The sequence below is a fragment of the Ostrea edulis genome, chromosome 5 (genome assembly GCF_947568905.1).
Source record: "Ostrea edulis chromosome 5, xbOstEdul1.1, whole genome shotgun sequence".
NCBI classification, from domain to species: domain Eukaryota; kingdom Metazoa; phylum Mollusca; class Bivalvia; order Ostreida; family Ostreidae; genus Ostrea; species Ostrea edulis.
Genome location: NC_079168.1, coordinates 58,883,698 through 58,894,218, shown reverse-complemented (window position 1 = coordinate 58,894,218; position 10,521 = coordinate 58,883,698). Strand labels below are relative to the sequence as shown.

At 33.9% G+C, this 10,521-nt stretch overlaps 1 protein-coding gene across 1 annotated transcript; it reads right to left on the bottom strand.

The window, feature by feature from the left end:
- Positions 1–3,910: 3,910 nt before the first annotated feature.
- Positions 3,911–8,782, bottom strand: LOC125652065 (homeobox protein Hox-A2-like). Its single transcript, XM_048880982.2, has 4 exons — positions 8,740–8,782; positions 7,828–8,013; positions 5,968–6,128; positions 3,911–5,122 (listed from the first exon to the last, which is right to left on the bottom strand). The coding sequence occupies exons 1-4, from the start codon at positions 8,780–8,782 to the stop codon at positions 4,124–4,126; spliced, it is 1,389 nt and encodes a 462-aa protein (XP_048736939.2). The 3' UTR covers positions 3,911–4,123.
- Positions 8,783–10,521: the final 1,739 nt, after the last annotated feature.

Below are 10,521 nucleotides of genomic sequence, written 5' to 3'. Positions count from 1 at the left end.
TATAAGGATCCCATTCTTATGGAGCTCCAAATTAACATAAACTCAAATAATTGAAGATATCATCAATTCAATTATTGCTCTCTTTAATTGAATTAATGCGCGCATTAAATCAATTATTGCTCTCATCAAATGAATTAATGCGCGCATCAATTCAATTATTGCTCTCATCAAATTAATTATTGCGAGCAATATTTCTACTAAATTGATGCTCTCATCAAATGAGTTGAAGAGAGCAATAATTGAATTAATGCGCGCATCAAATCTATTATTGCTCTCATCAATTCAATTAATGCGCGCATCAATTGAATTAATGAGAGTAATAATTGATTTAATGCGCGCATTAATTCAATTATTGCTCTCTTCAATTCAATTGATGCGCGCATTAATTCAATTAATGAGAGCAATAATAGATTTGATGCGCGCATTAATTCAATTATTGCTCTCTTCAACTCATTTGAAGAGAGCATCAATTTAGTAGAAATATTGCTCGCAATAATTAATCTAGAGCTCGGTATAAATAATTTGATGATCTCTTTAATTCAATTGAAGATATCTTTAAATCATTTACAATGCTTTTGTATAAGGAATTCATGCGTGCATCAATTCTTTTAAAGAGAGCAACAATTCAATTAAAGAGATCACTAATTTAATTGTGGATATGTTGAAATGAAGATATCTTTAAGTATGTAGTTGCTCTCTCTAAAAGAATTATTGCTCTCTTCAAATGAATTAAAGATATCATTATATCAATTGAAGAGAGCAATAATTGAATTAATGCGCGCATTAAATTAATTATTGCTCTCATCAAATGAATTAATGCGCGCATCAATTCAATTATTGCTCTCATCAATTGATTTAATGCGCGCATTATATTAATTATTGCTCTCTTCAATTGAATTGTAGCGCGCATCAATTCAATTGTTGATATCATTAATTCATTTGAAGAGATCATTAATTCAACTGAAGCGCGCATCAATTCAGCTGAAGAATTAATGCTATCATCAATTCAATTAATGCGCGCAATAATTCAGAATTGAAGATATCATTAATTATTTGAAGAGATCTTTAATTAAATTGTTGCGCGCATCAAATGAATTGATGATATCTTCAAATACTTGAAGATATCTTCAATTATTTGAGTTTATGTTAATTTGGCGCTCCATACATTCTACTACAGTATATTGTAAGACAACATTCAATTACTGTCACGTGAACCCTCTATCACCCATAACAGCTGGAGTAAGTATGAGGCAAACAGACAAACTGTGTCCACAGCGCTGTTAGTTACACAGCAGTAGGTCTATGGGGATGGGGGAAAGGGATATCTGGTCTTAGCTGTAGAACTAGCACTGTGGGGATGGGGAAAATGAGACATCTGGCCCTAACTGTAGAACTGTAGCACTGTGGGGATGGGAAAATAGGACATCTGGTCTTAACTGTAAAACTGGGGATGGGGAAAATTGGAGATATGGTCTTAGCTGTAGCACTGTGTGGATGGGGAAAATGGGATATCTGGTCTTAGCTTTAGAACTGTAGTACTGAGGGGATGGGGAAAATTGGATATCTGGTCTTAGCTGTAGCACTGTGGGATGGAAAATGGGATATCTGATCTTAGCTGTAGAACTGTAGCTTTATTGGATCAAACTTATGATAGCTACAGCTGTGCATCTACAGCATTATTTTGATTACTGATTACATGTATATGATATTGTGACCTTAACTTATGGTATTTTTTTGTTTAAATAACACTCATCTTCATCATCATCATTATCATCATCACCCCCTCCTTTTAAATCTTCATTTTGACAACAACAAAAATATAGGGAGTCTTTTAATATGCATAAAAGTAATTTTCATTTTTTCAATTCATCATTATCATTTTTAAAAACTTTTATACGTATATACGTTTTATTATAAGTAAAAATCTTCTGCAGTGAACTGTCTTTATGGACAAAGCCACGGAATGATGCCAGCGACGATTGAAAATCCATACAAAATGCACAATAACAACTAGTTTACAAAGAAAGTACGAGTATCCTTTTTCTTGAAAAACTAAATTTACGATTTAGGTTTCATTCCTGATTTTTTAAAAATCAAATTGATTACAAAATTTTATTAAAAACCTGCACATTGACCCGATGAATATTTATGAACGCTGTAAATACATGTAGATAAAAACTAAAAAAAATTATGCAAAGCACCAAGAAATGTACCTTATTCAAAAGAAATTTCAAAACGTTTTCTTTCAGTGACCATGACATTTTATTTTCAACCTTAAGCTAACTTCATACTCGCAGTTTTATCTGATACAAGTTTAAAAAGTGTACTTATATCCATTTATTAGAGTTCAAACTAACAAAATATCAAATAAAATATATAGGTCATCACACTTTTAAAGATGCGAGACATACATAAACAAAATCATATATCACCGTCAGAAAATTGCAATTTTCCTTAAACAACGTTATCAAAATTCAATAAAAACTGGTTATGACGATATAATAGCATTTATAACAATTTCATAAAACTGTTTCTTCACAAAAATATACAAAATGTCTGTGAAAATAAAGGAAATCTATCGCATAATAGACTTGATAGAGAAATCAATAAAAACAGAGTTATTGCCCTTGGATTCAATATTTTGAAACTTGTCATTGATTATTCATCAATAACTTAAACTTTTGAAATATTTTATTTTTAACAAGATTTTTCACAATAACTATCGAAAAAGACTCAAACAAAAGGTACGCTCCTATCATGCATAAATTTAAATAAACCATGGACTTTGCAAAATCTGATGACATCACAGGAGGGTGGAATTACTTTAATTCAGATAGAACTTAACATCTCTATACAACGAACTGTTCTTGTAAGTCTAACAAACTTTAATGAAAATGCTAACTAAAAATATTGTACTCAAGCAATTTTGAAATTTCCCTTCTAGTAACCTTGACATTTCACCAACAGGAACCAAAGTTTTTGACCAAGGTACCATTTCTGCAAGCCTGATAAATTTTGATTGAAAGATATCTTAAAGTTTTAAAACTGTCATTCCATATTGGATGAATGACTATGATACATCTTCTGTAACCAATAGGTGCTAACCGAAGGTCTTTACAGAAAGTATCATTCTGCAAATTTGATAAAATTTATGTAAAAGACTTGCAGACAAGACTTAACCAACATGAACAAACGTCACCATCGACCACACAAAAACTACCAAAGAGTAGCAATACAAATCCGACGTCACATCCGATAACGCGGGAAAAGTGCGGGACCACGTGTTCTTAACTGTCTCCTGAAGTCTGTTCATGACATTCTTACATTTTGATATTGATGTTTTAGTTTTGACCCAGGGCTCAGCAGGTCTCTTGTCATATTTGTAGCAATGTGATAAGAGTGACCACAACATCGTCACATTTGATTTATGACTATGGCATTGACCCAAATATCAAAAGAATAGCCCTTTTCTGATCCGCCATCTCTGTAGTTCGTAAGAGACCAATGTTATTGCGAAATATCAACATTTTTCCCGATGCATAAATAAGCCGTCTGGTTTGTTGTGAGGGAATATTTGTATGTTTATCAGCTGTCTGAACAGAAGTTAAACTCTATAATGCTAGTACGTACTGTGTTACTAGATATAAGTCTGTGCACGGAGACTTGTACTGGGCAAGAACTGGTTCACAATATTAAAGTACTGTAAGAATAGAAACTGTAAATACATCTTAATTCCCAAGGATTTTGGTGTTCACACAAACACACACACACGCGCGGGCGCGCGCGCGCGCGCGCCTATATATATATATATGATTTAAACATGTGCGAGGTTTGTATTTCATAAAATATTTTATTACAATCAATGAATGAACAATGTAAGTACTAATGTACTGTAGTACAGATGTGTTGTTAGTCAAACACGAATCACTGTTGTTCATGTGTTCTCTTTACATAACTAGTGTAGCACCACTGCATCTTATTAAATAAATAGGAGAATTCTTGTATTGAGGTAGGACATGTTATTTCCATACACACGTTATCTCTGAATTGTCGTGCACAAGACACAAATAACACAATCTCACAGACAATTTCAAATTTGCAATGATTCTTCCCATCCCATTTTCTATAGCTGTTCGTATGAAGAATCATTGGAGGCGGGTGTTGAAAGAGTTTGATTGTTCCATGGAGTAGAGGAGGTGGGCGTTATTGAAGAATAATATGGGTTACTCAAATGGGTGGGATTTATCTGGTGAAAAGATGAAGGTTCCGAACAGAAGATGGATGGGTAGTGTCCATAATGCCTGTAAGGTTCCGAATGTCGTAATGAAGAAAGCATAAATCCGGGCTCAGCTAAAAAATGATAAGGGTAGATGTAACCGAAAGGATTGGAATATGGCGTGGGGAAGCGCGAGTGGCTTGGTGAAAATTCTCCTCTTCGCTCTCGCTCTGCTGATCTCTGTGGGCTTCTGCTTGGAATGCCGCGTTCCTTTCTTTGGTCAGTACTTACGGTCAGTAAGTCCGACAACACTGGTAAATCGCATCCCAGGGCACTGGTTGGAAGACCGAGGGTGTCCGACATGTATGCGCGAGTTGGACTCCGTAACATGGCGGTACTACCCATTGAACCAAAGTCAAATATATTTTGCGCGGGTTTTGATGCATCGCGTGGAGATTCGAAAGCTGAGGATTTTGAGCAATGTGAGAATTTATTGATGTGTCTTTGTCCTTGAGCAGAGGGCACAACTTGGTTCGGGGGACTGACAATGTCAAACCCGCCGTGTAACAAAGCAGTGGTGAGATTGGACTTCAGTTCTCTCTTTTTCACAACTGCGTGTTTCTTTTTCGTTTTCTTTTTCGGCTTAAGAGTCTCTTTTTCAAACCTGTTCAGTTCCGCTATTACACTCTTGAGCACAACTGGTGGGACCATTGATTTGTCTTGTTCGTCCGCGCAACTTCCGGAGTCACTCACTCCTGAATCACTGTCGATATTAACGGTCTTGTCGCTGTCGTTACTGTTGTGACACTCGTCGCTTTTGCTGTCTGGACTTTCGGAGTCCTCAGGCTTTGGTTTTTCTTCATGCTTACTTACGACGTCTTTCCGTCTTCTGTTTTGAAACCATATCTGTAATAGTTCCATTTTTCTTGATTACAAATTTAGATTTGCGATAATTTTTAATTTCATAATTATATTGAATTGTGAACAATATTGTAAAACAAATCACTTGAAAAGGTTTTGAATGTTAGAAGAATTCTCTGTCTAATAGCAGATTCGAAAAGTTTGCTGGAGTTACAATCGGCCTACCCTCTTAGATAATAGCAAGGAGAGATTTTTTTTTATCTTATCGTCAGTTCATTACTAGTAACAGGTATTTAAAATAATCCTCCTACAGGTAAGTGGCGATATGAAACCCTTCCCATATACTACAAGAATGAATGGAATAACGGTTATGAACTGAAAGCGTTTAAAACAAAATCAAGTACTTGGTTGATTAGCATAAAAATACAGGAATGTAATACCCCATTAGAAATTACAGGGACACGAATTGGTGTTTAATTTTCTATTCTTTTTTTTCTTACATATCCTTCAAAGGGTATTTTACACTGTAATTTCTACATGTATGTAGTATCTGTCGTTTTTAATCTTTATCATTTCTTTTCTCTTTAGTAATGAAGGGTCTTTCTTTTTATTACATAGCCTTCAAACATTATTTTACTCTAATTTATATATCTTTTCTTTTCTTTTTAGTAGGGAAGGGTGTTAAATTCGTACTTCAAATCGTATCGGAATAAACTAAGGACTTTTAATCATAACTGAATAAAATATTGCGGCAACATTCAGAAATGTCTTTTACATCTTAAGGTATAATTCCAAGTCTCGTATTTTAGATTGATATATCATGACCATACCCGACATTAAAATGCTTGTTTTTGGTAGAAGAAATGAATCACTATCCAACAAATACTAACCTTCACTTGCTCTCTAGTAATTCCAACACGTTTGGCGATCAGCTGTTTTTGGGTGCTGTTGGGATACCTCACGTGATTGTAGATGGCGTTTAGTAGCTCTAGTTGGTAACGGGTGTAGCTCAAGCGCTCACGCGGTGGGGGAGGGGTGAATGGGCGATACTCTATCAAAAATGAAAATGAATGATATTTTTAATATTTAACATGCTTTCTTTAAAAAAATCAATGTAATGTAACCTTAATATTTAAAAACAAACAACAACAATCCCAAAAATCAACAACAACAACAACAAAACAAAGCAAAAACAAAAAACAAAAAAAACAACAACCAAAAAACCACCCCATTCCCCCAAAACCCACTGAACTAAGGATACCCGTCCCTTAGTTTATTTTACCCATCATGTATGTAAGGTTCTGGTATTCGAATTAATTTTTATAAATATCTACATACAACAAATAATGTAAATATAATTAGTATATTCTTGCAAGTTGTGACTCGGAAAAACGTTAAAAATAATTATGAATTATGCAAATATTTAAGTAATCAATATTGAAAATGAGTTTCTTAAAATCGTGAATAAATTTTCTGTTTGAGTTTGATATATCCCATTACTTTTTTCTTCAGTTACACGTCTAAATTCTGCACATTCTGAATTCTCACCAGTTTCGCTTCACTTACAGATGCCATCTGACACAACAATCTTCTTTCAAGGCAATTTGTTTACATATTGTGATAGGAGTAAACTGACACTGTTCCGATAGACGAGAAAATATTCCTCCATCCTGTTTTAAGCTGACAGATTTTGTTTTTAAAAAATGTTTATGATTTATAACTTTCTGACCAGACAAAGGACATAGGATGCCCAAAAAAATCATTAGACAATTTTGTAAAATTATTTGTAAATGTTTTGATATGGTTAAAATCCCACATTTACCACAGATTTTTCCGATGAAACTACATTTATTTTTGCATTATTCACAAATCTTTACTTGAAAATGCAATTGAAAAACTTTACCCCAAAACTGAAATCCTTCATATCGTCTTTTTATTAGTGCATTTCATTTCTTAATGACCAATTTACATTGTTGATTGATCAAATCATAGAAAATCCTACGTAAATACAGCAAAATCCTATACTTCATGTGATGCGTCCAAAATCTTGAGCATCCTATGACCTTAAGTTTCCTGTGCTGAGAGCTAATATGTCACTTGGTTTCAGAAACGTGTATATATGTATTGCAATCACATCCCACAAGCGAACAAACGTGTAAACAAAATCTTTTTACATGAAGTACAGATGTATATTAGTGCAATTTCTTGCAAATGTCTTAGAACAGAAAACATGACCTTGAGGTACGTCAAAATCCTATTAGCCAGTCTATATGTACGTTTAATAATACTACAATGCAAACTGTTACATAAGCATGAAAATTTAAACCAAATGTATAAAAAATTAACTACCGATAAAATCCCATTAAAAGTGTTAGTTTGCTAAGGAATGCGAATCCTTACGATGGTTTTGTTTTGTCTTGTAAGGATTAATAATCAAATCAACAAACTAAGACAATTTCTGTTCAAAATCTTATGTCTTAAACCATCTAGGCAAAATACTTAGTCTCCGTATTTGTGACATACAATTATTAAGTAGCAGCCTAGTATGTTTATAGCACTCAACACATAGGAGTTATTCAATCTGTTATGAAGATAACAAACTGAATTGTGTCTTTCCACAATAGGTATAATAACTGAGTAATTGGGTTATTCAACTCTACAAGCTTTTCTGCTTGGTACATATGCCTAAAGTCTCTAACTAAAAAATTATCAATTTCTGTTACATATTTATCTAATTTCTAAGTACTCACCATCATCTTCATCTTCGTCCGCTGATTGGCTGCCTGTGTCAGGTGACTTTGATGACTTCTCCGACTCGCGATCCTGTAACCACGGCTGTGCTTGGTTGAGAGGAGGAAGAAATGGATGAGGGGGAACTGAGTATACTGCCGTGTCGTTTGCTCCTGGATAAATAATCTGGGGCGGTTGAGCAAATCCTGAAAAACATACAAAGAGTTGTTTGTAATTCTAATCTTCCGGCCTGGGTGCGGTAATTATTGCAATTAGTTTTCATGAACACCTGCAGAGTTAAATGGGTAATCCTTGAAATAAAATAACATTTGATTTAATTTTCTACATGGCCTCGAGTTTTCATTTTTGATTCTCCTTACCGCTACGAAATTATAGTAATATTCTTACAGCTTCTGTTTTGCATTCTTTATTTTACATGCACTGATAATAATAGACAACATTGATTATGAAAATATGACAGAGTTGCAAAAATATTGTAGGAAGCAACAACATTCTTCTTCAATTAAATTTTCACAAACAGCAATGCAAAATGCTCATGTTCAAATAGAAAATTTGGAAACTAACTTTATGATCGACACTGCTGTAATGTGTTTCAGTAATTCGTAAATAACTCCTTTATCTGTTTGTTCATTTCGGATTAAGATTGCCATGCCATTTACAATGCTAAATCAAATAATGGTTTTATGATGTAAAAAAAAAATTGCACGCTTAAAGAATGAAATAAATTGTCGTTCAGTACTAAATATGACTTTTCATGATTAAACAAAATTTAATCCAAAATTCACATATATCAAAATAATATAGAATATCCTGTAAGATTTCCCGTAGATGCTTCGTGTATCTTTTTCCGCTCCAGTTTGAAACCAGGCTGTGCCATAAGTACTGACTTATAAAGTGATGTAAATATGTACCTGTATTGGAAAAATTTCTTCTAAATCCATCCACTTCCAACATTTTCAATTGTTCCGCTCAAAATAAACAATCACATATACGGCATTCGTCATCACATAATGCTACACCGGAGAAGCGATAATTATTCAAGAAAGTTTATTACACGAGCGATGTTCCAACAGAGTCCAAAATTGTTCAGAATTATCTGTCCAGGCGGTAAGGGGGGGGGGACCTCGTGTCAAATCTACCTGTCACACCTTTATGATATACACACGGTAATATCCTCACAAAAATATACTGGTCGTTTTGTCGGTGACAGAAATATGACAAAAACCAATGACAATCCCTTTGTGAGTTTCTTATCCTCTTTTAGGACCCAGAAACCACGCTAAGTTGATTTTGACATGGGTCTGTCCGAGTCATATATAATCTAATCTCTGGGAAAAACTTCGGAGATATGAGAAAAACTTGTAGATAACTTCCGTCCAGCTTATTGGACGCTCGGACGTGTGTTGAGCATGCCTCTTTCTTGTTAACCCTCTTATATATTTTTGAGAGACCCAATCAAAAACTGAACCTTGAATATAATTGTATCTAGATTGCTAATACCTTAACGGGTCATTTTTCTGCTTGTGTTATCAACACACCTATTGTAGCTATTGTTCGCAGTAATCCCCTGAAGAAAGAAGTCCCAACACTTTCCAACCAGTTAACTCATTATATGTACACAGTTTTTACATGGACTTTGCAGAGGCTAAATTCCACTTGTTACTTTTTTAAATTATAGCTTTGGGGCTTTTATGATATAAGTTCTGGTACTCTTTGGAAGTTAAAGTGGGGGTAAACGACTCCATGATTTACGAACACCCTTTTCACACCTGTGCAGAAGTAAATACCTGTCAGTTTCACCACAGGGTCGGGCGAATGCGTGCTGGGTGTAAAACTACCCTGATAATTTCGACACGTGGATACCCGTGTTATGACAAATCATCACGACAAATTATCGATGTCATAAAAGTTTTTTTAACTAATGAACTTTTGCCACTTCAAGATCGGGAACTACAAACTTTGCCATGAAAATGTGACAAAATCGTCGGGTTTTAATCCATTATAAAGAATGGAGTAAGCACTTTCCCGTATTTATGTATAATCGTTCTACAAGTTTCAAATTGCGTAATTATTTTTAAAAACCAACAGAATTTATCTAGTCATAAAACAGTGTCCAAACTATCGCCATATCATATCTTTTGTATTCTTGAGGGGAATTATTATTATTGTATTTTACAATGTATTTGATTATGATTTTATCTGATGCTTTGCCTGAATAAACATAGTAATAATTATGTAATTCAAAAAAAACAAACCCCAATTTATTCTTAAAATTGGACACTCTTAATCCATATCCAGAATTAATATACAATCCCTGTATAGTATCATAACAGCACTGCTTGAAAATATTAAACTGGTACAAAATAAAATCGTAAAGGATATAATTTAACAAGTATATCGGAATATTTTAACATTTCATTGTTACATGTATACATTGTAAGGATTGCATTGAGTTCTGACAACTTGCTAGTTATTCTCTTTTAAAAATATAACACATTATTGTCATGCAAAGAAATTATTACAAAGTGAAATTACATACGTATTGTTGTGTTGTAAAAGTGACAATTATCATACAAACTATTTTTGATCTCGATGATTCATCTATAAATTTGTGTGCAACAGCAAACACGTTATGGTTTTCTTTAAATGCAAAGTTACCCCAAAGTTTAATCAAGTCTACACAGACTATTGGA

Coding starts and splice junctions, on each gene's coding strand:
- LOC125652065 (XM_048880982.2), bottom strand. CDS start 8,782: ATGTTGGAAGTGGATGGATTTAGAAGAAATTTTTCCAATACAG. Junction 6,129..7,827: donor GGACGAAGATGAAGATGATG/GTGAGTACTTAG, acceptor CATTTTTGATAG/AGTATCGCCCATTCACCCCT. Junction 5,123..5,967: donor TTACTAGAGAGCAAGTGAAG/GTTAGTATTTGT, acceptor GAACTATTACAG/ATATGGTTTCAAAACAGAAG.